Source organism: Anser brachyrhynchus, assembly GCF_964034855.1.
Source record: "Anser brachyrhynchus genome assembly, chromosome: 1".
Classification (NCBI taxonomy): Eukaryota; Metazoa; Chordata; class Aves; order Anseriformes; family Anatidae; genus Anser; species Anser brachyrhynchus.
The window spans coordinates 127,187,868-127,207,915 of record NC_137694.1 but is presented as its reverse complement, the minus strand read 5'-3'; the positions used below and the strand labels follow the sequence as shown (position 1 = coordinate 127,207,915).

At 46.6% G+C, this 20,048-nt stretch overlaps 1 protein-coding gene across 6 annotated transcripts in view; it reads right to left on the bottom strand.

The window, feature by feature from the left end:
- Positions 1 to 1,309: 1,309 nt before the first annotated feature.
- Positions 1,310 to 20,048, bottom strand: part of PCYT1B (phosphate cytidylyltransferase 1B, choline) — a 32,165-nt gene continuing 13,426 nt past the window's right edge. For 3 of the 6 annotated variants that reach the window (XM_080587587.1, XM_080587589.1, XM_080587590.1), the window contains 6 exons: positions 19,732 to 19,848; positions 16,404 to 16,555; positions 15,381 to 15,459; positions 12,084 to 12,292; positions 9,613 to 9,801; positions 1,310 to 3,974 (listed from right to left, as the gene is read on the bottom strand). In XM_080587587.1, the coding sequence (XP_080443713.1) occupies positions 3,768 to 3,974; positions 9,613 to 9,801; positions 12,084 to 12,292; positions 15,381 to 15,459; positions 16,404 to 16,555; positions 19,732 to 19,848 (953 nt within the window). In that variant the 3' untranslated portion in view covers positions 1,310 to 3,767. The remainder of the gene's footprint in view (positions 3,975 to 9,612; positions 9,802 to 12,083; positions 12,293 to 15,380; positions 15,460 to 16,403; positions 16,556 to 19,731; positions 19,849 to 20,048) is intronic. The other 3 variants (XM_080587591.1, XM_080587592.1, XM_080587588.1) reach the window with 2 other exon arrangements.

The following is a 20,048-nucleotide window of genomic DNA, read 5'->3' as shown; positions in this document are numbered from 1 at the left end:
CTGGACTCGTTCTAATACTTCTGGGTCCTCCTTGTGCCAGGGGCCCCAGAGGAGCTCTCCTTAAGAGGAGGTCAGAGGTGGGCTGCACCGGGCACGACTGCAGCGTGCCGGGGTCCCGCTGGGTCGATGGGACTCCTCCCGTCAGGGCAGCACCAGCCCCACGGGGAGCTAAGCGGGCGAGGAGAGCTCACGGCGGGCGACGCTGGGAATGCTGCAGGCCCAGCCATGGGAAGTGGATGGCTGCCCTCACCCCAAGCCTTCTCCTTGGGGAGACAGGATTACACCGTGAGAAATCATCTGGTTTGCTTGTAGCTTTATGTGAAATGCCTGTGTTTTGTTAGTTTGTCTGACTTCCACCTGTCGGTACTGTTTTGTGCTATTCTAAATATTGTCTTCTTTTGGAGAACTCAGTCCCTGCAGTATTTGGAAATCATTTTTCATGTACACACACATTGTAATGTTTTTTTAAATGCTTGATTTATCTTGCTTGAGCATTGTGAGTTAAATCATCTCTGTCAGTGAGCTTACACGATATTTTATTTCATACCTAGATGACGTCAGGGTATAGAACTAAGCAAATACTCGGGTGTTACACAAGAGCTGGCACAAGAGCTCTTTGTCTTGCACTGCAGAAAATCCTTTCTGCTCTGCTGACCAACTTTGACTTTTCTTATTCCGTATTTAAAAATGGCTCAGCTGGGAAATGCTGAAACCTCGTCTGCTGGTTGAGCTTCTCCCTGCCTGAGGCAGGGCTGTCTAAAACAAAACAACAACAAAAGGGAAAAAAAATGCGCACAGAACTGCAAACCAACCGAACAGAGAACAACCAAATGACTTGTCTGCAGCTGCTGCAGCAGCAAGAACTTATTTCCTACAGGAAGGACAAAAGGGAAGGAAAGAAGCAGGAGCACTCAGCCATCGGGCTGACTCAGCTGGAGTCGAGTCCCAGGAGCTGCCCCGGGGCTGCTGTTTGCTCTCGCACTTCTGCGTAGACCTGGCGCACGCGGAGCACCGCAGCTGGGGCACAGAAGCAGGAAGGTTGCGGAAACCCTGCTGCCTCCTTCCATTTAGGAGTGAAAATTCACACAGCGAGGCCCTGATTCCTCTGCGCTGGGGCAAGGGGCAGCGGGGATCCCCTCGGCGCAGGGAGCGGCGTGAGAGGCTGCTCGGGTGGCACTGGCGAGGGCGTGAAGCCCTGGGCTGCGAGGACGGAGGCAACGAGAGGGACCTGTGCCGTCAGTGGGTCAGGCCGGGGGCTGCCTGTGCGCCTGAACGTGCTGTGAAATGAAGGTGAGAGGCGGCGCGTATCTGTTGTACGCTGTTTATTTTTCACGTGGAGCTTGGCTGATAAATAGGACTGAATTAAAGCAACACTCATGAAAAATAAAACCCAACCATGACTCAGAAGTGCAAAATTGCCCTCCACGTGTCCAAAGACAATGAGGTTCTGGTTTGCTGGAGAAAGCGTGTGGATATCGATGCCTGTACCAGCGGGGGAAAGGCTTCAGCGTTGATGTCCTAAACGTGAGGAGGACGCCTGGTACAGTATATGGCTTTGTCACAGGGTAGCCACCTGTGACTGAGAAACAGCTCCCGCTGCAAAGAGGTCACGCCGCCGAGTTTTTCTCCAGGTCCTATGTACAAGTCACAGATGCTGTCTTCCGCTCAAACTGCTGATCAGGGGCTGCTGGACAGAAAGCATTATGGAATTCAGACAAACAGAGGAACTGGGGAACAAGAAAAACCTGCCCACCTCCATTGCATTTGGACATGGCTCGTTGTGTAAACAGCACCAGTAGAGAGCAGACGGTTCCATGGTGGAGGAGCGGGTTGCGATGGGAAGACTTAGACTTACAAAGGATCAGAGAGACCGACGAGTGCATCCCAGGTGCGAAATTACAGTAACGGGTTGCCTAAGGCTGAGGAAGGTCGTAATTGCATGGCCCCATCAGGCGCACAGCTGGCAGCAGCTGGACGAGCCGCGGCTCTCCTTGCGCTGCCCCGTGGAAGCAGCGGTCACCCTGTTCCCTGATGGCCTCTGTGCGGCTCTGCGAAGGACCCCGCTGGGCTCCAGAAGACAAAGAGTGCCGTGAGATACTGGTTGGTCTTGCGGTAGTCAGAGCTGTGTCTGGCAAAGTGTTCCCGAAGGCAAATCGGTTACCCCATTACCCCTTATCCCGTAGGTGAAAGCTGTGGGGAGGGAACTAAACACGGGGCTAATGCGGTGCTTGGTGCAAGGGGCTGCGATTTACCTGTCTGGAGAGTTTGGGAGGGAGGGAAAGCAGTTACCCAGCACGTCCCTCGGGAAGGAAGGCTGCTGCAGGGCGCGCTCGGGCTCTTCCTTCAGGGCTCCATACGGGCAAGGCTTTGCCCTGGCGCAGAATCCCATCGCTGCTCCACAGCTCGACCCGAGCACCGCGGGCTGGGCGCTTCCTGCAGCTTCCTGCATGGGGGAAGGGGCAGCCTCAGGGACGGGGCTGCCTCCACGCTCAGAAGCCCCGCGGGCCTGCAGCCCCCTCGCCGGTGCCGGCTGAGGGACTGAGTGGAGCCAGGCTGGCAGGCTTCTCGCTGCCGAGCTGGAAGGAGATCAGCTGGAGCATCAGGGGCAGGGGAAAGCTGCGTCAGTGCTACTGCCGCTGTGGTTCTGCCTGGGGACAGACGGGTGTCACAGCAGGAGGGGAAAAATCCCCATGCCTAATCCCGTTTAAAAGGTTTCCATTGTGTTTTCCAGCCTCTTCTCCGGGTTGGGATAGAGGAATGGCCTTGGGACCCTGTGCAGGGGCAGCGTGTCTATGAACACATCTTGTTCAGGGTTTTATGAGAAATTTAAATCTAATTGGATTAGTAGCATGTGAGGACAGTAGCACTGTTGGGCTCGTCGCTTGGCAATGCCTGTCTGGGAGCAGCAGGGTTCCTGGGAGAGAGGTTTGTTCTTAGGCTGTGGGATCCCACGTGCGTTTCTGGAATTCACCAGTAAAAACCATCAAGGCCTTCAAACCAGCTATTTCCCACAGCAAAACATTCCAGTTAGGACTGTCTTCATTTACTTACTTGTCTCTGAAGTGCAAAAACGGGGAGCAGAACAGAAGTTGTCAGGCACTAGGAACACGGGGAACGCTCTGAGAAATCAAAGGGGGTCGGTACGGCCTCAATTTCTACGTATGCCCTGGACAGAGGCTTGGTCAACAAGCAACATTGCGCAGCCTGAATGCATCGAACGACCTTCCGTAAACCCAACCGGGCAGCTCTCCGCTTTGCTGGCACGGTTTGGGCTCTGGGCAGACTTCCTTCAAAAAGAAAGAGGTGAAATTTCCTTCCCCCTTTCGGAACACGTTTGCAGCAGCAGCGCCCTTCCTTCCCGTGCTGGAAGAGCTCAGGGTTAGCAGGGTCCGACGCCGTGGCCGTGGCTTTGCCCGCACTGCCTGTGGGCTCGGTGCAGGTCCCGCCGGCCCGGCCAGCCCGCGGGGCAGAAAGCGGCAGCGCTGGGGAGGACAGGACGTGCACGGAGGCGGGTGCTTTGCTGCCAGTCCCCGGTACGGCGCCGGGCAAGCGCTGCTGGTGGGGCCTCCAGGCACCGCGAGGGAGCGGGGGTGGGATCGGCTCTTCCTGAGATCTCCCTTGCTGTGCTCCAGTCTGTTTTCGACATCTCCCAGGGCACGTTCCCTGCTGTCAGAGGGACCCCAGATGGTCCTCGTGCTTCTCCCCATCCAGCGGTTGAGTTCATAGCTTGTTCTTCTGTCTCATGGTTAAAAAAATATATCTTTATTTTACTTCTCGTCCTCGTCTCCCTCGCTCATGCTGCTGAGGGAGGCGGAGGCAGCTTTTGGAGAAGAGGGAGGGGAGGCTTTATTGAAGACCCAGGGTGGGGACGGCGAACGGGACGGAGAGCGGCCTCGCGTAGGGCTGCTGGTTGGGCTCTGCCTCGGAGAGAAAGCCTGGAGCATGCGGCCGCTTCGCTCCTGGAACATCTGCTTCTGCGAAAACAAAGGGGAGAGAGAGGTGCTCCGTGAGTAAGGCGCAAAGAGGGAGGGGAAGGTGTCTGGGCAAGCAGGGGCTGCTCCGCGTGGCTCCTCTTGCCTGAGGAGGGCAGAGAAACCGGCTTCTGCTCCGAAGCACAGCCAGCCCATCCCAGATGTGCTTTGCCTCTTAACACCGTGCTCGTACTAAGTTGTTTTTACTTGACGAGGTTTTTGTCCTAGCGAGGACACCCCTAGTATGAGAAAACTCCACGTGTTGTCCTGAGCCAACCACAAGGACCTCCCTCTGGCTGACTGTAGAAGTGTTGGTGATTCTGTCTCAAACAGCCAGTTCTCTGCCTGAGCTCCAGGTGCCCCTCGTTCCCAGGACCTCTTCCTCCTGGTGTGCTGGGACAGGGCACCTGCCTCCTGCTGAGCTTCCTGGCCAGCAGAGACCTCTCCTCCTCTTCCCCTTCCCCATGGAGGCAGCCCCGTGCCTGCCAAATACGGGCAGCCGCTTCCCCAGGTACCTGGGGCATGCATCGCCAAACCCTTCAGGTAGGGGGCAAGGGAGGGAATGCCAGAATTCAGACATCTATTAAAAAGAGAAACGTGTGCAGGCCGTATGTTCTGCTTTGGGCTTTATTGTCGTTTGCTCTGTAAAGCCAAGTGGGGACCTGCTGGAGCTGGCGGGGTGCAGCAGCCCCACTTTTCAGTCAGGTGAGCGGCTGCAGTAAGGCAAATGCTGCTGCTTGTTAGCGCCGGCGTGGCCTTGCAGTCAGGCTCCAGGGGCGGGTTGCAGGAGGTCTGGCTCGTGCTGCACGGCTGCTGCAGGCTTCATGTTGAAAATGCAAAATCCGAGCGACTCGCTGCTGCCCTTGGATAGGGGGAGCAAGAACTCTCAGCCTCGCCTGGAGCGCTGGAAGTCGGCTCGTAGGTGATGCTCAGCTGGAATGGAAGAGCCATCCCCAGCAACGTTAAGTTACCTGAGAGCAAAACGCTTCCACAGAACGTGTGCTGGGCATGCTGCTTGGGCAGCCGAGGTCCCCAGACTTTCTCAGCTTGCATTTATGTTTGGTTCCTCCTCCCCTTCCGTGCCTGCAGCGGTTGTGCCCTGTGCTGTCCTTCCTCCAGCCAGGGAGCACAGGGCTGCCCCTCTCACTCTTCCTCCCCACCCCTTTGCCACTCAGTATTTCCTGCCAGAGGAGCAGCAAATGCAAGGTTTTTCCATCAGTTTCTGCTCTGGGCTGATCCAGGGTGTTAAAGATCAAGCACAAACAACAAACCTGAGTGTTCCTCTGTGAGCTCCCTCACCCAGTTTATGTTTTTACCCTGTGGGCCTTTAGCTCTGTTATAGAGCCTGGATTTCACTGCAGTGCAGGTGGCAGAGCAGCTTCTGACTTCAGGCAAGCTCAGCACTGCTCTCGTGCATGAAGACCCCTGGGCTGTAACCTCCCCCTGCACCTCCCCTAGGTCCAGACCAGGCAACACTTCCTCAGAGCTCCACAGCCAGCAGGTGGCTGCTCCTGACACGTACCGTCAGCCTGCCACGGAAGGGAGGCATGTAGATGGGGGAAGGCTGGTGCTGCTGAAAGCTGTGAGGATGTCATGGGTGCTGGCAGAGCCCTGCAGCCTGCTGCAACTGAGGGGTGGGAGTGCAAAATTTCTGTTTAAGTCAAAGAAGTTGAGTTTCTGTTCATAGAATCACTTGATTTCTACCAGCCTGCTGTAACCCCCTTTGCTATAAACTGTGGGCCCAACCCATCAGCCAGATGTTTGCCCGCTGTGTTGGCTTGATTCAGCCAGTTTCATCCTCTCCCCGAAAATAACCCTCACCAAAAGCGTGGTCTTTGACATGAAATATTTTTTTATCCTGGCCAAGCAAAACATGTTGTCTCCCTCCTGCCCCTGGCACCTCCCAGCCATTTCAGGAAGCTCAGTAACATTGCGATGCTTCCTAGTATTGCGGTACCTGTGTTGGAGATGGGAGCAGCCCAGCCTGACCCATCACCGGCCCTGTCTCTGCTCTGCCTAGCCCCCTTGGCAGCAGGCGCGTGGCTGTGCCCTGGGCTGTAAGGGAGAACCCCACCTTCCTGCTAACTCCCCCAGCCGAGCCACAGGACGCCTCCTCCCTGGTCCTTTCCTCACCACAGCTGGGTGCCTGAACAGACCGATGCGCTCACACCTTCAGCTGGGAGAGTGCCCAGCCTGCCCGTCAGTGCCTGAGGCACCAGCCGTGCTGGCTAAACCCCTGGCAGCTGCCAGAGGTGGCGGCAGCATCGTTCATTTGGCTCCAGACTGACCCTCCTCCCCCCCAGCAGGGTAACTCACACCTCCAGGTCTTCACAAGCCAGCGCTCCTAGCGCGGGGGTGCTCTGGGCGCTGGTGCTGAATAAATACACCCAGTTAGGGACCCACCATACACACCGGAGGGTTGGACAACGCTGGGGCTCTGGACCTTTCCGAGACACCACACGAGCATTTCAAAGCCTTGGTTCAAGCAAGTTCAGATACAGCCAGTTTAGAAAATACTTTGCTTTTGGCAAACTATTGCTGGACAAATATATTTTTCCCACTACCGAATTTTGTGCCTTGTTGTAGCATTCATGCTGCTTAGCGTGGGATCTGTGTTGACACCTACATCCTACGTGAGGCTGGGCAAAGGAAATTATATTGCCTACACATCGACGCTCCTCTGCTTCACCAAACAGGCACCAATGGGGCATTACGAAGGACTGCTGCTTTTGAGATGCTGATTCTTCTGCGGGCTTTGAAGGTCCAGGCCATGCGCACGTGGCATGGTCTGAAGACCAGCCCCGGGTTCCAGCTGCAACCCATGAGATTCACCACGGGCGGCCGTGTCCTGACGTGGCAGTGCCCGACTCCCTCTGCGCACTTCACAGAGGGAAACCAGCCCCTGAAGGGATGGTTCATCGCGCTCGGAGGGGAAGACTGGCGCAGAAATCCTGTCCTGTAAGCTTTGCTTTCTCTCCGCTAATCTGAAACGCAGCTGTCTGCTCATAAATGTCTGAAATGGGGTGAAATTAGTCCCACTGTTTTCTGCTTCCACGGCGCTCCGTGTCGACCAGGAGGGACCAGGCTGTGCTGTGCTGCTCTCAAGCCACAACAGAAGTTTCATGCCACGTTAATTACTGTTGTTTCTGACACCTCTGTGACTCTCCCAGAAAAACACATACAGAGACTTGTACAGGTGGGCTAAATTACAAATGAATTGCATACATCCTTGCAGTTCGGAAACTGACATTCTGACCTTTTCCAGAAGCTGCTGGATTTTTGTCGGTTACATGGCCCTCACTTTTAGAAAATTGATGCCAGCATAAAGTATGTTCTAATGACTATTTGTGAGATAATAATAGCATATTAATGGAATGCAAATTGCTGATCTAGGAAGCTAGCATGCCCATAACGATTCCTGTACTTTTAATGTCAACATTAAAAGCAACATCTAACTAACTGTGATACGGCAAATTAATGTTAATAACAGTTTTGACACTAATAGCAAGTTATCATTATTTTAAAAGTCTTTCCTGCTGCAAGGCTCAAACTGATTTAAAAAAGCCACAACACCTTTCAGCTCATTGTCACTGATGCTTTTCCTGCAAGAGTACAAGGAGATTTCGCTCCTCTCGACACTTCCAGGCTTTTTCTTAGCAAAGGTCTCTGATTGCATCAGATTTCCTACTTTGTGGTCCGGACACTAACTCAGTAAACACCCCAACGTCCCCTCAGAAGACCTTCACAGAGCAGCTTTTCTCTAATAAATTGAATTCCATAAAATATTTATCACTAAAGGGTTTTAAAATGTCCTCAGTGTGTGTTTTTGAGTGGGTAGAGCAAGGTAATAGGACAAAGGCTTTGAAATTCTCCTCTTCTCTCTGCACAACCAAACTCACCTCACCTCCTGTGGACTTCACAGGACCTATTAGCATTCTGTTTGTTCAGCACCTACGGCCATAGGACCGTCTCCGCATTGGGAATGCTGACTTGCAATCAACACACTCTTCACGTGGATGTGGTCAGTGCAGGTAAACCTGGGCTAGTCATCAAAAGAGTTTACAGTTTTCACTTTCCAAAGGAAAATGATACCACTAGTGAACAATTTGCTAAAAGGACAAGGGTTTGTTTATAAGCGGAAGCTCTGCTGAGATCCTTCCAACATAGCGTGCTATTCATGACGCTGTATTGTTTGAGTATGAACTGATAAAAGTAAGGTGGGAGACCATTATGTGTGTGTTGGCTTTTTAAAACTACTCCAATAGTATCTGGTTCACGCTCGTCCTAAACTGTTTTTTTTCTGGCTTGCTGCCTCTATCGACATTTTGTGTCAAACTGTAATCCATAAGCAGTTAAAGCTGTGCACAATTCTCTTGCAAAGGGTTTGCTTTCAAGTGAGGAGGGAGCTGCCTGTCTGCACACCATGGTGTGAAAAGGTACCTCTGAAGCATCCTGCTGTTCTGCTCAGTATTTGTCTAGTTCTTATTCTTCTCCCCTCAGTTTATTCTGCATCGCTTGCTGCTCTCCTTCCCGCTCCCACACATTTCCTGAGACCAAGCTAAAGCCTCGCTAGGAGCTTCCAACTAAAACAACACATCTGAGATCGTGCCTGTATTGAGGGGCTTGGCTGGGGCCTGGGCTTTCACCAGAAAACACCTGCGCAGAGCGCTTGTTGGAAAAGGACCAACACCCAGCAAGAAGGGCTGAGAAGTTCTGTACAAACAAATGGCAACCTTTGCATTCAAATTAAGCTTTGCTGCTGGCTTCAAGCTAGCAATGGGAAGTGTTACAAGGAAACAAAGCTGCTGAATGTCTGACAGGCTATCAGAAATGAAAAAAGGGGACCAGGACTCTTCTGGGGATCTGGATCGTCACCAACTCACCACTCATTGCGTGATTTTAGTTTGAGCAGGTAAGGCCTTCGGGTTTCTCCTTAGAACAATACTGTTACAGCCTCTCAGCTGCCCTCCCAAAGCACTGCGAACCTTCGGTAAATGGGCAGCGGGGCACTAGCACTTACCATGGACTCCTTCAAAAGTGCTTCAGTTTTACCTGAAACTTCTCTGTAGTCAGTTAGAAGACCCTGGCCACTAGACATGTAAAATCATTTCTCAGAACATTAAATCGGTAGTTTTTAAAGCTAGAAAATTGTCATCTTCTACTGTTGAATGCAGAGAACGAACGGAACAACTCAACTTTTCAATGCTGCTGTTTCCCTCACCAACTTCAGTGTATAATTTCTCTCTGATGTCTGTGTGGTCCCATTTAGTGCTAACGGGGAAAACAGACGGTATCAGCCTGTTTGCTGGTATGTGGCTGTTAGGCAGCACTACTGAATGCAGCATCATACCCAGCATTGCAACTTATTTCACAGCAAGGCATCACCCTGGTAAAAAAAAAAAATCTATAAACATTAAAGATAGAAGTTGTCCTGAAGAAGCAACAGACATGGCAAATCCTCCTGCTGCAGTATTGGCATGCATTATTGGATCCAACAAGCAGGTCTGGCACTAGTCTGCTGTGCTGGCTTTCAAAATAAAGACTACAGCAAAAGAATTTGCTCTTGATCTGTGTTATAGGGGATAAAAAATAATAATAATAAAAACAACACTCAGACTTCCTGGGATGGCAGAACACCTACCAAAGCTCCATCAGGTCCAAACAGCTCTAAAAAGTTGCCGATAAATTCCCTGGACTTTTCTTCCCATTTCTGAATGAGGTCATGGCTCTTCTCTTCCACCTTGTTAACAAATTCTTTTGATTTTTCTTCCACATTCTTTACTTTTTCTTTCATTTTGTCCACTTGGTTTTGAAAGCGGTATTTCTTTTCCTGTTTTAAAAGTGTGGACAGACATTAATTATATATATAGGGATTTGGGAATAATTAGGCACTGAAAGTAGAGAAGAAGAAAAAAAATCTCATTAACGTATCGTAATGCATATGGCCTTGGTTAACTGTTCTCACTTTGTATTTATATACACAAATTTAATGTATGTGTAATGAAGTGCAGGAAGTACATATCGAAAATAATGTTTTACATGATTACTATCTTTATTCCACTACGTGACTCTTTACTTTATTTGCAAACTGAATGAAAAGTTGAAAATTTTAAAATTTTGTGAATCTTGTGAAGGATACGAGTGAGAAATTAACAGCTCTAACTTTGGAGCAAGCAAAAGCAAATCTCCCTCTGCTTCCTAGCAATGCATCCCACTGCTGACTTGACAGCCTGGATGTTGACTTGGTCCCAAATGCCTCTTTGGCCAGATTTCTGCAGAGCAGAAGGAAAACTACGTTCACCTCCGAGCCTGGCAAATACAGGAGCTTCTGACTACAACAGTAAGATGGGCATAGGCCAGTGGCTTGTGGCTAGGAAACTTAGTAGAAAAGAGAACGAACTCCTAATTGCTTAGTAGCACAGACAAAGAGAGGAAAAGAGAAGATAATGTTGGGACGCTCTCACCTGGCCAAGCTTCTAAAACACTTCAGTGGTTAAAGGTTTTTTGTTCTGAAATGCTTCTGTGCTCCACAGAAGTACAGTATACAAAACTACCTAAAGCTGTGCCCCTGAAAGCAGTATCATCTTCATAGCAGCACGACTCACTATCAGCTTTTAATTTCCTGAAAACTTCATTTAATTGACCCTTTACTTTCAAAATATATGCTCTTTATTGCTGGGGGGATGTGGATGGGAGGGGGACATTCTAGCTCAAGAATCACAAGAAAAAACATCTTTGCAGGCCACAAAGCCAAACAAAATCAATGAAGTCCAAAGAAACCTAACTCGCTTTGCACCTAGTAAATAACCAAGCCTTCCTTTATCTAGGAAAACAACACTTTTCTGTCTTGGTGAAATCTCATTTTTTATTTTGAAACACAAAATGCCTCTGGTGAAAAGTAGTATTTTTGCACTTGAATTACTATAAGCTAAATAACCAAATGTCAGGAGGGACCTCAGAAAACTGATACGGTTTAGTGGAGGACTTGTTAGTGTTAGGTCAGAGGTTGGACTCGGGTGATCTTGGAGGTCTCTTCCAACCTAGGTGATTCTGTGATTCTGTGATGAATGTGTGCGAGTGGGGGAAGCCTAAGATATGTAACAGTATCTTAACCTCACAATAGTTAAAAAGTAACTTTAAGAACCACCAAGGCATCCAGCATGCCCTAATTTAAGGGATATTTTGGGTGGAATACTTGGAGCAGAATTGTTTAGAGGTGTAGAAGACTGAAAAGAAGGGCAGTGAAATAAATATTTATGCCCTGTGTACTGTCATTTATCTGCCAGACTTCAAAATAAGAAACGAGTAAATAAAGTCCTAATGACATGACACAATTCAGTCCTTCACAAGGGGATTTCCCAGCTCCAGAGAAGAGGGGAATGCCTCCTATGATCTAGCCCAATCACAGTGAAGATTTCAGTAACGCAGGGACTTGAAACTGGGACTTGGAACAGAAAATGGAGGGAAGTAAACTTTCATTTCTGCTACTTTATGGGAGGGCAAGGTGCAGTTCTGTATGTGGAAGCTGCATAACTTGAGCTGCTAAATTTTTCTGAGAAATCCTTTCAAAGAGCACTCTTGCCCTACCTATTTTGCTACATACTGTCTCTTCTGGCCTCTTCACCATCATTTAAGCATTAACTTGCTGACATACTTCCTTGTGTTTTAAAATCCATTTTAGCTTCCTCTAGTTATCTCATGTCTTGGTTGTTTTTGTTTTTATCTTGTCTCTCTGTCGAGAAAGTTTGGATATCAAAATCTTTGCTTTCTGTGCTGCCTTCTCACAATGGGAACAGAGAAACAGATCATCTCTTGGGTCAGTGTTTGAGAAGACTGCAGCTGGGGGGTTGATTTTCTTCCTAGTATGTTATTAAGTCAGTTACAGCTCAAGGAGAAGAGGGAGCAGCAGCTTTCTTACCAATATGAAAGTGTAAGATGGAAATGAAGCTGCTAGTTAATAGAAGTAAAACTATCCTCAGCTTACCAATTCCTTTTAAGTTAAGTTTTTCACAGCTCTGCCTTCTATTTTTAAAACACTTTCTTAGCCTCCGTGCTACGTTTGGGGTCCTATGAGCGGCTGTTTCAGAAGCGACTGTGGATGAGTGTACTTACGTTTATAAAACTAACATTCAGCTCTTTGGCGGTGTATCCCCGTTGGAGGTTGCGTCGGGCATACACGTCATAGTCCCGGACGATCCTTGTGATGATATCTGACGTTGAGATGCCCTCAGTTCTCTGCGTTGGTACGAACATCCCTGAGCAAAGTGGGAAAAGAAAGCCAGCTGGGAAAGCACGGCAGGACCGGGCACTGTGGCAGGTAGCTGAGAATGGATACAAAAACGCCTAACCATAGTCAAGACATTTGCAATTCTGGCCATCTTATTTCTAGTTTATTTTATCTCCCTCACGTGTGAGCTTAGAGAAGGCACTAGGTTGCTACATGGTTCATTTTCCCTCAGCCTGCAGAAAGGCTAAAACTTGCCTGCTGCACGGTGTCAGTTGTGATGCAGGAAGCCAGACTGGCTCCTGAGCCAGCCCTTATTTAACATTATATAAAGGGCTGGGGGGGAGCAGTTGGCCTCCACTCACACTATTGAAAGGCTTTTTGGGCTCTCCAGCATATTTCCACTCTCCCCTCCATTTCTATGTTGCACCATCTGACAGTCTTTGTTCTGCTGAGTAAAGCAAAGCGGTAAAACAAACCACTGGCCAAAGCCACGGAGCACCTCCAAGTAGGAGATGTGCACTCTGCATTACAGTATGGAAATGGAAACACCCAGGAAGTGCTGGTAGCTTGTAACAGGAAGATGGCAAGTAATGGTGGTGTGAACAAACGTGGATATATACAATGGGGACAGGCCATCGGTCTCTACAGCCCATTTCATGTACACCTGGCCATGTTAAGGGGTTGGATAATCACTCTCCCTTCTCCAACTAATAAAACTGGCAATTTATTAATACTGCTTGATTTTCCTCGACATAGATGAGGAACATATTGCTCCTCATCAAGACAGGCTCATTTAATGTGTTAAAGCAAGTCACAAAGGCAATAACAGCAGAATACTAGCTCACCTTGTTTTAGTAGTTATTTAGGGCTACCAAAATTACTTCTATCACTTACATGTAATTGCAAAATTAAACTGCTGATGAGAGAGAGAGAAGTTAAGACTGGAAATGGTTTTGGAAAAAAAAAAAGTGCCTTGTCTTAAAAGGACGCTATCGCTTTTGACAAATTAGTCTTCACACACTCACTTGAAGTAGGCAGCATTGGTAGCCAATTTCACAGGGTTACAAAAAGAACTGGTGAAGGAATCAAGAAGCTTAGCAGCCTCCTGTGACTAAATGATAAGTGATACCTTCTCTTTATGATCTCTAATTACTATTCTGCTCAAAAATAGATTGTTTTAATCGTGAGCAGCAAGGGTTCCCTGATCACGCTTTTCAGGCATGCAGTAGTCACTCAGGAAACTATTTTTGGAACCCACTTTAAGCTAAAAACCTTTATTGACAGGAGCTACAAGAATTCATTAAGAAAACCCAAACCCTACCCTTGCTAAGCCAAGTGCTGAATTGTTTTCCAGTAAGTGGACAAAGCCACATGCAGGAACATCACCTTTAGTCACTGGTTTTGCTTTCATTGGCTCCATGTGTTATACTGATTGATGTTTTCAAACCTAATTGTTTACAAATGTACAGAGGTTTAGTCAGCACACCATTGCACAGCTCCCAGTTGTCCATATACTCTCCCACCCATTGACTAGAGTGGGGAAATAGTAGTCCATGGGAATCTACACAAAGAGCTCCACACTTCCCATTTGTTTTTCTGCTCGCTAACTACTCAGTGTGGGAAAATGAGAGTAATGGAACTAAGGAAAAAGCACAAATGCATCCTCAGCATTGGTCTATTTAAAACAAAATACCTTACAGGAAATTCATTACCATCATAATGGTGTTCTGGAGTGTCAGGACTACTGTCACTAGAACTCAAAACCCTCCACAAGTAACATTATTCCCATCTTCAGTCTAACAAATTTCAGTCATACAAGGTTGAAGTCACTTCTCCAGCATCCTGCAGTGACGGATGTGCAGGACAGAACACATCTCTGAAGCTATAAGTTCATATTCTGTTGTGCAAAGTTTGAATTCCTCATAAAGATGCATGCACATTACACCCATTCCTAACAACAGCAGAGGAAGATGTGCCAGGTTTGGGCACTCTCCAGCTCAGTTTGATAACGACAGAGTGACACCAAGGGTGCCTGTTCCATTGTACTGTTAACTCGGCACCTTATAGGTCTAAGTCAAAATAGCTTCCCAGCTGGCACGCATTCTGTGTGTCCCTCAGTGACCTGTCCTTACCAGAGGTATGTTTGTCCCACTGCCTAGTAAAGGAAGCTGGTGCTGGCTCTGAAGCTGTAGAAAAAGCAGTTCCCAGAGGAGGGTTGTGAGTCTGACACCACAGTGATGTTTGCGTTTGGAAAACGATCAAGAACTGCTGCTATAAAAAGCTTATTCTTTTAGCTCAGGTCTACTGAGCCTACTGCTGTCATTGTATAGCTTGAGAATGTCACTTTGCACTACAAATTATCAGCAGGCGGATTTGCTCTGGAATTCTTTTAAACGTCCAAAACACGTTTTTGTAGACCTGGAAGAGGATGGATTCCCCGGTATTCAAAGCAGCACCTCCAGGGAGCAGTGGAAGAAAGGAATGACCAGTTCCTACTCCTGCACTAGTCACTGTGCTGGGATAGCTGCTGTCTGCAAATGTGGCTAAACATGGTCTCCTCAGATTTAATTCAGCTTCCATCAACCATAGAGACACAAACTCCTGATGACTTCAGCATGTTCACCTTCAATGTAATACTGTAGTCAACCAAATAGCTAAATGGTCATGCCAATTAATTACTCTGGCACTCCTTTAAACAATCTGCCAGTGTAGCGAAAAGAACCCTCGGTGCAAATCACAAGTGGATCCTAATGACTCCTGAAGGCTGACGGTGTGCCTTCCTACATTAAAGACTGTTCTGTGTCAAGGAGTCATCAACTTGTAGTTACCAACAAGTCGCTGCAATTGGCTGGGCTGTTGTGGGAACTGAACTCATTTTTATTAGTTCAGAGATCTTAGTTGAGCAACCTAAAATCATTTAAATAAAAAAAGAAAAAAAAGATGGGGCCCCTTTTTGATAGATTTGAATTGTTTCCTGGGGGTTATGGCAAGAATTCAGCCAAGGACATTGTGATTTGCAAACTGAATCTTTCTGCTGATGTCAGCAATACCTACTGTGAGGGTGTACAAGAATGCAGTATTATCTCTGCTGCTTCTTTCTCAGCAGTTGTGGTCAAAACGCAGTAAAAGAATTTGAGCCAAGGCTGAAAAGAAAGGTGCTAGAAGTGTGAAGTTGCCCTTACCTGCCTCCTTTATATGCTTGTATACATCATCTGAGCCAGCGGAGGAGTACGGGATGTCATCGTGGGCTACAAAGTCAATCTGCCAGTGAACAGAAGAAGAATCACATGCCACCATCACTGAATCTTGGTTCAATGAGGGGTCGTTGTGGAGGACCAACTCTTTTCTTGACTTCAGCTGACTTGCTTTTGACATTCTCATCCTAAAGCCATCACCTAGAATATTGCACTAGATTTAGGCCTAAAACTACTATGTTCTGTGATCAGTTAGGAAAGTACAGAAAGCTTGTCTCCAGAAGCATTGTCATTAACACACTGCTCTGGCTTTTTCTGTGTGATATTCCGTAGAAAACCTAAGACAGCTGTATCTGCTTTTATTGTTACTGGAAGAGCTAAGTCAAGTGGCAAAGCCTTTACTTGCAAAACCATGGAGGCAGGATTATTGATTCTGTCTCCTTAGGGCTGTGCGTATATACCAGCCCACCAACAGCTGTCATGCTGTCCATTCATCACCCAGTGATGTGGACACTAATTCTAGTTAATTATGCTTTTGTTAAGACATGTACTGCAAGACAGTCAATAGCATGTACGAAATCATATTCTGCCTTTTAGAAGACACGCTGTATTTTTATGTATTACTGGCCAATTATTGCACCTGTTGACATTAACTGGAAATGTGCCTTTAATTCAGGACTTTAATAGGGCTTCAGTCATGACATGATAACTTTACTGATCTCCTCATGATCTCCTTTCCTGAATGTCAATTTATGGATGACTCTTTAGTGCTATTTTGCCATTCAGAAACCATCCCAGGATTCCGAGAAATCACCCCAGCACACTGAGAAAAAAACGGCAAGAGAAATACAGCTTTTTCTGACAAAGGCTAAGGCAAGCAATGCAGCTTACCTAATTTCAGTGACTGGAGTTAACTGAATTAAATAATCAGCTGATACACGTTCACAGGCTTGCTGTTATCTTCAACTGTCCGTCTATACAGTGGAGGGAGGGATCAGGGGAGGAACATACCTTATGTTTTTCAAGAAACTCTGGTGTCAGCGTCCAGGGTGCATCTCTGATGACCTCATCCACATAGCGACAATGCCTGAGGGCTTCATATCTCTCAGTTTCATTCATCACAGTGAAGCCTTTGAACTTATGAGTTAAATCATCACTGCAAACTAAAATATGGAAGTATCAACAAAATGGCTCCACCCGCAGTAGAAATTGCTTGACCAGCCATTTATTATTTCCTGATAATTCCATTAAGCACTTGGTTATTATAATTTTAGGGAGCTCCAGGGCATCTAAGAATTCTGCTCAGAGTTGGCAGGTACAACCATATATTTATGAGAGATCCTTCCCTTCTAGAACTGCAGTCAGAGCCTGAGTGAGATACTGTAGCACATCTCAGGTGGTACTGTACATGCACGTTGAGGCAAGCGAATCCCACTACAAGGGGGGATTTTGGACAATGTTTTAAAAATAAACAGAAAGTGCAGTGTCAGCAATCACACAGTGCTGACAAACCTCATGTACCACAAAATGGTTGAGGCAGGAAGGTACCAGGACATCACATAATCCAAACCCCTCCTCAGAGCTGGGTCGACTACAACAGGTTTCTCAGGGCTACGTCCCAGAGACGGAGACCCCACAGCATTTCTGGGTGTCCTGTTGCAGTGTTCAACCACCTTCACAGTACAAATGTTTGTTCTTACATAAGCAAAGTTCTAAATGATTAATTTGCCAACACAGCTCTAGATCACAGCAGAAAAGTTTCTCACTAAATAAACACTGATAGAAAATAAGCCATGGCAGTTTTTACAGGAATCTGTGTCTGAATTTAGCTTTGAGTTCAGCAGATTTCATAGAAAGAGAAGTAAGGCTTGTGCCATGATCAAATGGGAAACTGCAGAAGGAAACCTCGTGGAAAGGACTGGAAGAAGCTATGTGCTCTAGTGAAAAGAACAGAGTTAAAAGCCCAGGAATCCTGCATCTTTAACTCTGGATGTACCAATACCATATCACATATTGCTTTTAAATTGAGGGGGAGGCAACGTCCATGTTACTGGGGGACTATAAAAGCTGGCTATTATCCTTCTACACACATAATGTTGCAGGAGAGGCAGTGGCCTGTCCCTGTAGCTGTAACTCTGTCTGGCATTACAGCTACAATAACCATCTGATGCCACGTGGAATAGTTTGATACCATCACCACAGGTCAAAACCATGCCTTTGGGTCTCGCTTTTCTGCAACACCTGGACAAACAGTAAACGTACTTGACAAATGATAAATGCAACATTATTAGTGCTGCAGGAAAGTGTGATAGCAGCCCTGTAGCTGCTGCTTCTTTCTAATTTGAAAATATCAGCCTATCAGACAAGGCTCTGACAAAGACACAGCCTTTTTGAGATCTAAAATGGATGTTCTTGCTGTGATGGTAATGAAGGGCCTTTAAAGTAGGAAAAATGTAGGAGGGTTTAGATAGCCCTGGAGTTTGTGCAAAATTCAAAGTCAGGTACTAATATATATGTATTTCAGCTAGCTAAATGCTACTCTATCCTATTATGTCATTTTTGATGCCTGCTGACAAGAAATTTAATGGAGATCAAAGCATTTGCAGTAGAAACATCCCTTCTGAGATTGTATTTATATTTCTTTACAGACTTTATATCATCTTAAAGCTACCCTCCTCTGGAAGAAAGGGTCTACTAAAATTATTGCAAAATAGTAATTTTAGCTTGTATTCTGTAGAAAGGTTTGATTTCAATTTTTGATTACTATTTTTTCATGTACAGTGCAGACACAATATGCCTGTATTTCCTTTTGATTCTGTCATCCTGCTCTAATGACTGATTTGAGAAGCTATAAATATCTTTAAAAAAAACAAACCACAACTTAGCTCCAAATAATTATTTTCACAATAAGAAATAAAAGGGATTGGTTGTGGTGCCAACCAACACGTATGAGACCAGTGCTTTTGCAGCACAAATTGTATGTGGGTGTGGAAAAGTGCCCATTTTATAAACATGCTAAGATACAGTGCATTGCTGGGAAAAGGTATTGATGAGTGCTGGCTGCTTTGTCCTTCACTCCAAAAATAAAGGGCAAAGTGGAGCTATGCCACAAAATTCAACGGAGCTAGACTTTTGCCCCAGAGCTCCTTCCCAGATCCATGACACCATGACTCCACTCCTCTCCTTTTAAAAAACAAGAACAAAATCTACATAATTATCATTTTTTAAGCCTCATTCTTTTGCACCTCTACATGCTGCTTCTGCAAGATACCTGGCTCCGGAGAGAAACATGAGTCCTAAATTTTTCCTTCATAACAAAGGGAATATTGTTTCCCTTCCAGAAAGCTCCATTTGAATTGCCACCATTTGTAAACTTAACAGTAAAATGTAAGATTGTGTATATATGGAGATTTTGCCTTTCTTCTGTGTTACGTCTTTTTTGCCCTCCTTTTAACTGATTTGGGACAAAGATACAAAATCATTTATTTATAAAGTGTCTGAAGGTTGCATTCACATTCTCTTTATCATCATTTCTGTAAGCATTTGAGCAGCAGCTGAACGTTGCTGTGCAATGTTTATGAGAGACATATCTCAAACCCAAAGGTGCAGGGAAATTGGAACTGAAATGCACGTTCATGAGGCCTCACGAGAGCAGCGTGTGCACAGCCAGCTAAGCAGGAAACAGTCACTCTCCCTGCGGTGACTTCTCTGGCATATACCAACTGCTGAGCATCTGTTAGCAAGCCGCACAGCAAAAAAGAGGATAGTTGTGGAAAAAAAAATATGAAAAGAAAGTAACCTGCCTGGGGACACTTGTGAGCTGAAAAATATGTTCAAATCATAACCTACATTTCAGTCTCCAATGATAATGGTCTGAATTTAGCTTCTCTGCTGATGTTGAAGGTTGGGCCTGCAGACACAGTACTGACCCAGCAGCCAGGGGACGTGGGCTGTGTCTGACTGGCAGAAGGACTGAAGAGCCAGAAATAAATGAGTGGTTGATCTCATTCACTCATCTCCATCTTTGAACAATTTTGAGAGAATAACTGAAAAAGGTAAATTATTCATATGGAGCTATTCTAAGCTCAGAGTCATGCAGGCTCCTGCTTTAACTAGAATGGGAATTGTGCCTGTGCTGCTGAGGGCAGAATTTGACTTTTACTTTAATTGATTCAATTATAAGACATAAGTCAAGGCAAATCACCTATAGAAAGCCCCCAGAGTGAAAGTAGCATTCAAAGTCATAGTGTATAAACAGCCGGGGGTGAGAGCACAGCAATAACGTTTATGCTGAAGCACAGAAGCAAAACTCCAGCACAAGAAATAACTCTGATCTTACCTCCTACTAATAAGTAGCTATTTGGGAATAGAGTTTTGGCTTGCATAAGAGCTCTAGCATGGCCAGAGTGGAAGAGGTCAAATATCCCATCTGCATACACTCTGACAGGTCTGTCAACTGTGAAGAAAGAAACACAACAGTGATTTTCCAGACCCAAAACAAGTTGCACTTAATTCTACTGGACAGGTTTTTGTTCCCAGATAAGATCATTGTGGAGATTTACCCCCCTTCTGATATTCAAAATACACCGTGGGTGAACTTGCAGTGTTTTATACTGCTTATAACTTCTCCTTCTCTGTACTCTCTGCTGTTTTCTC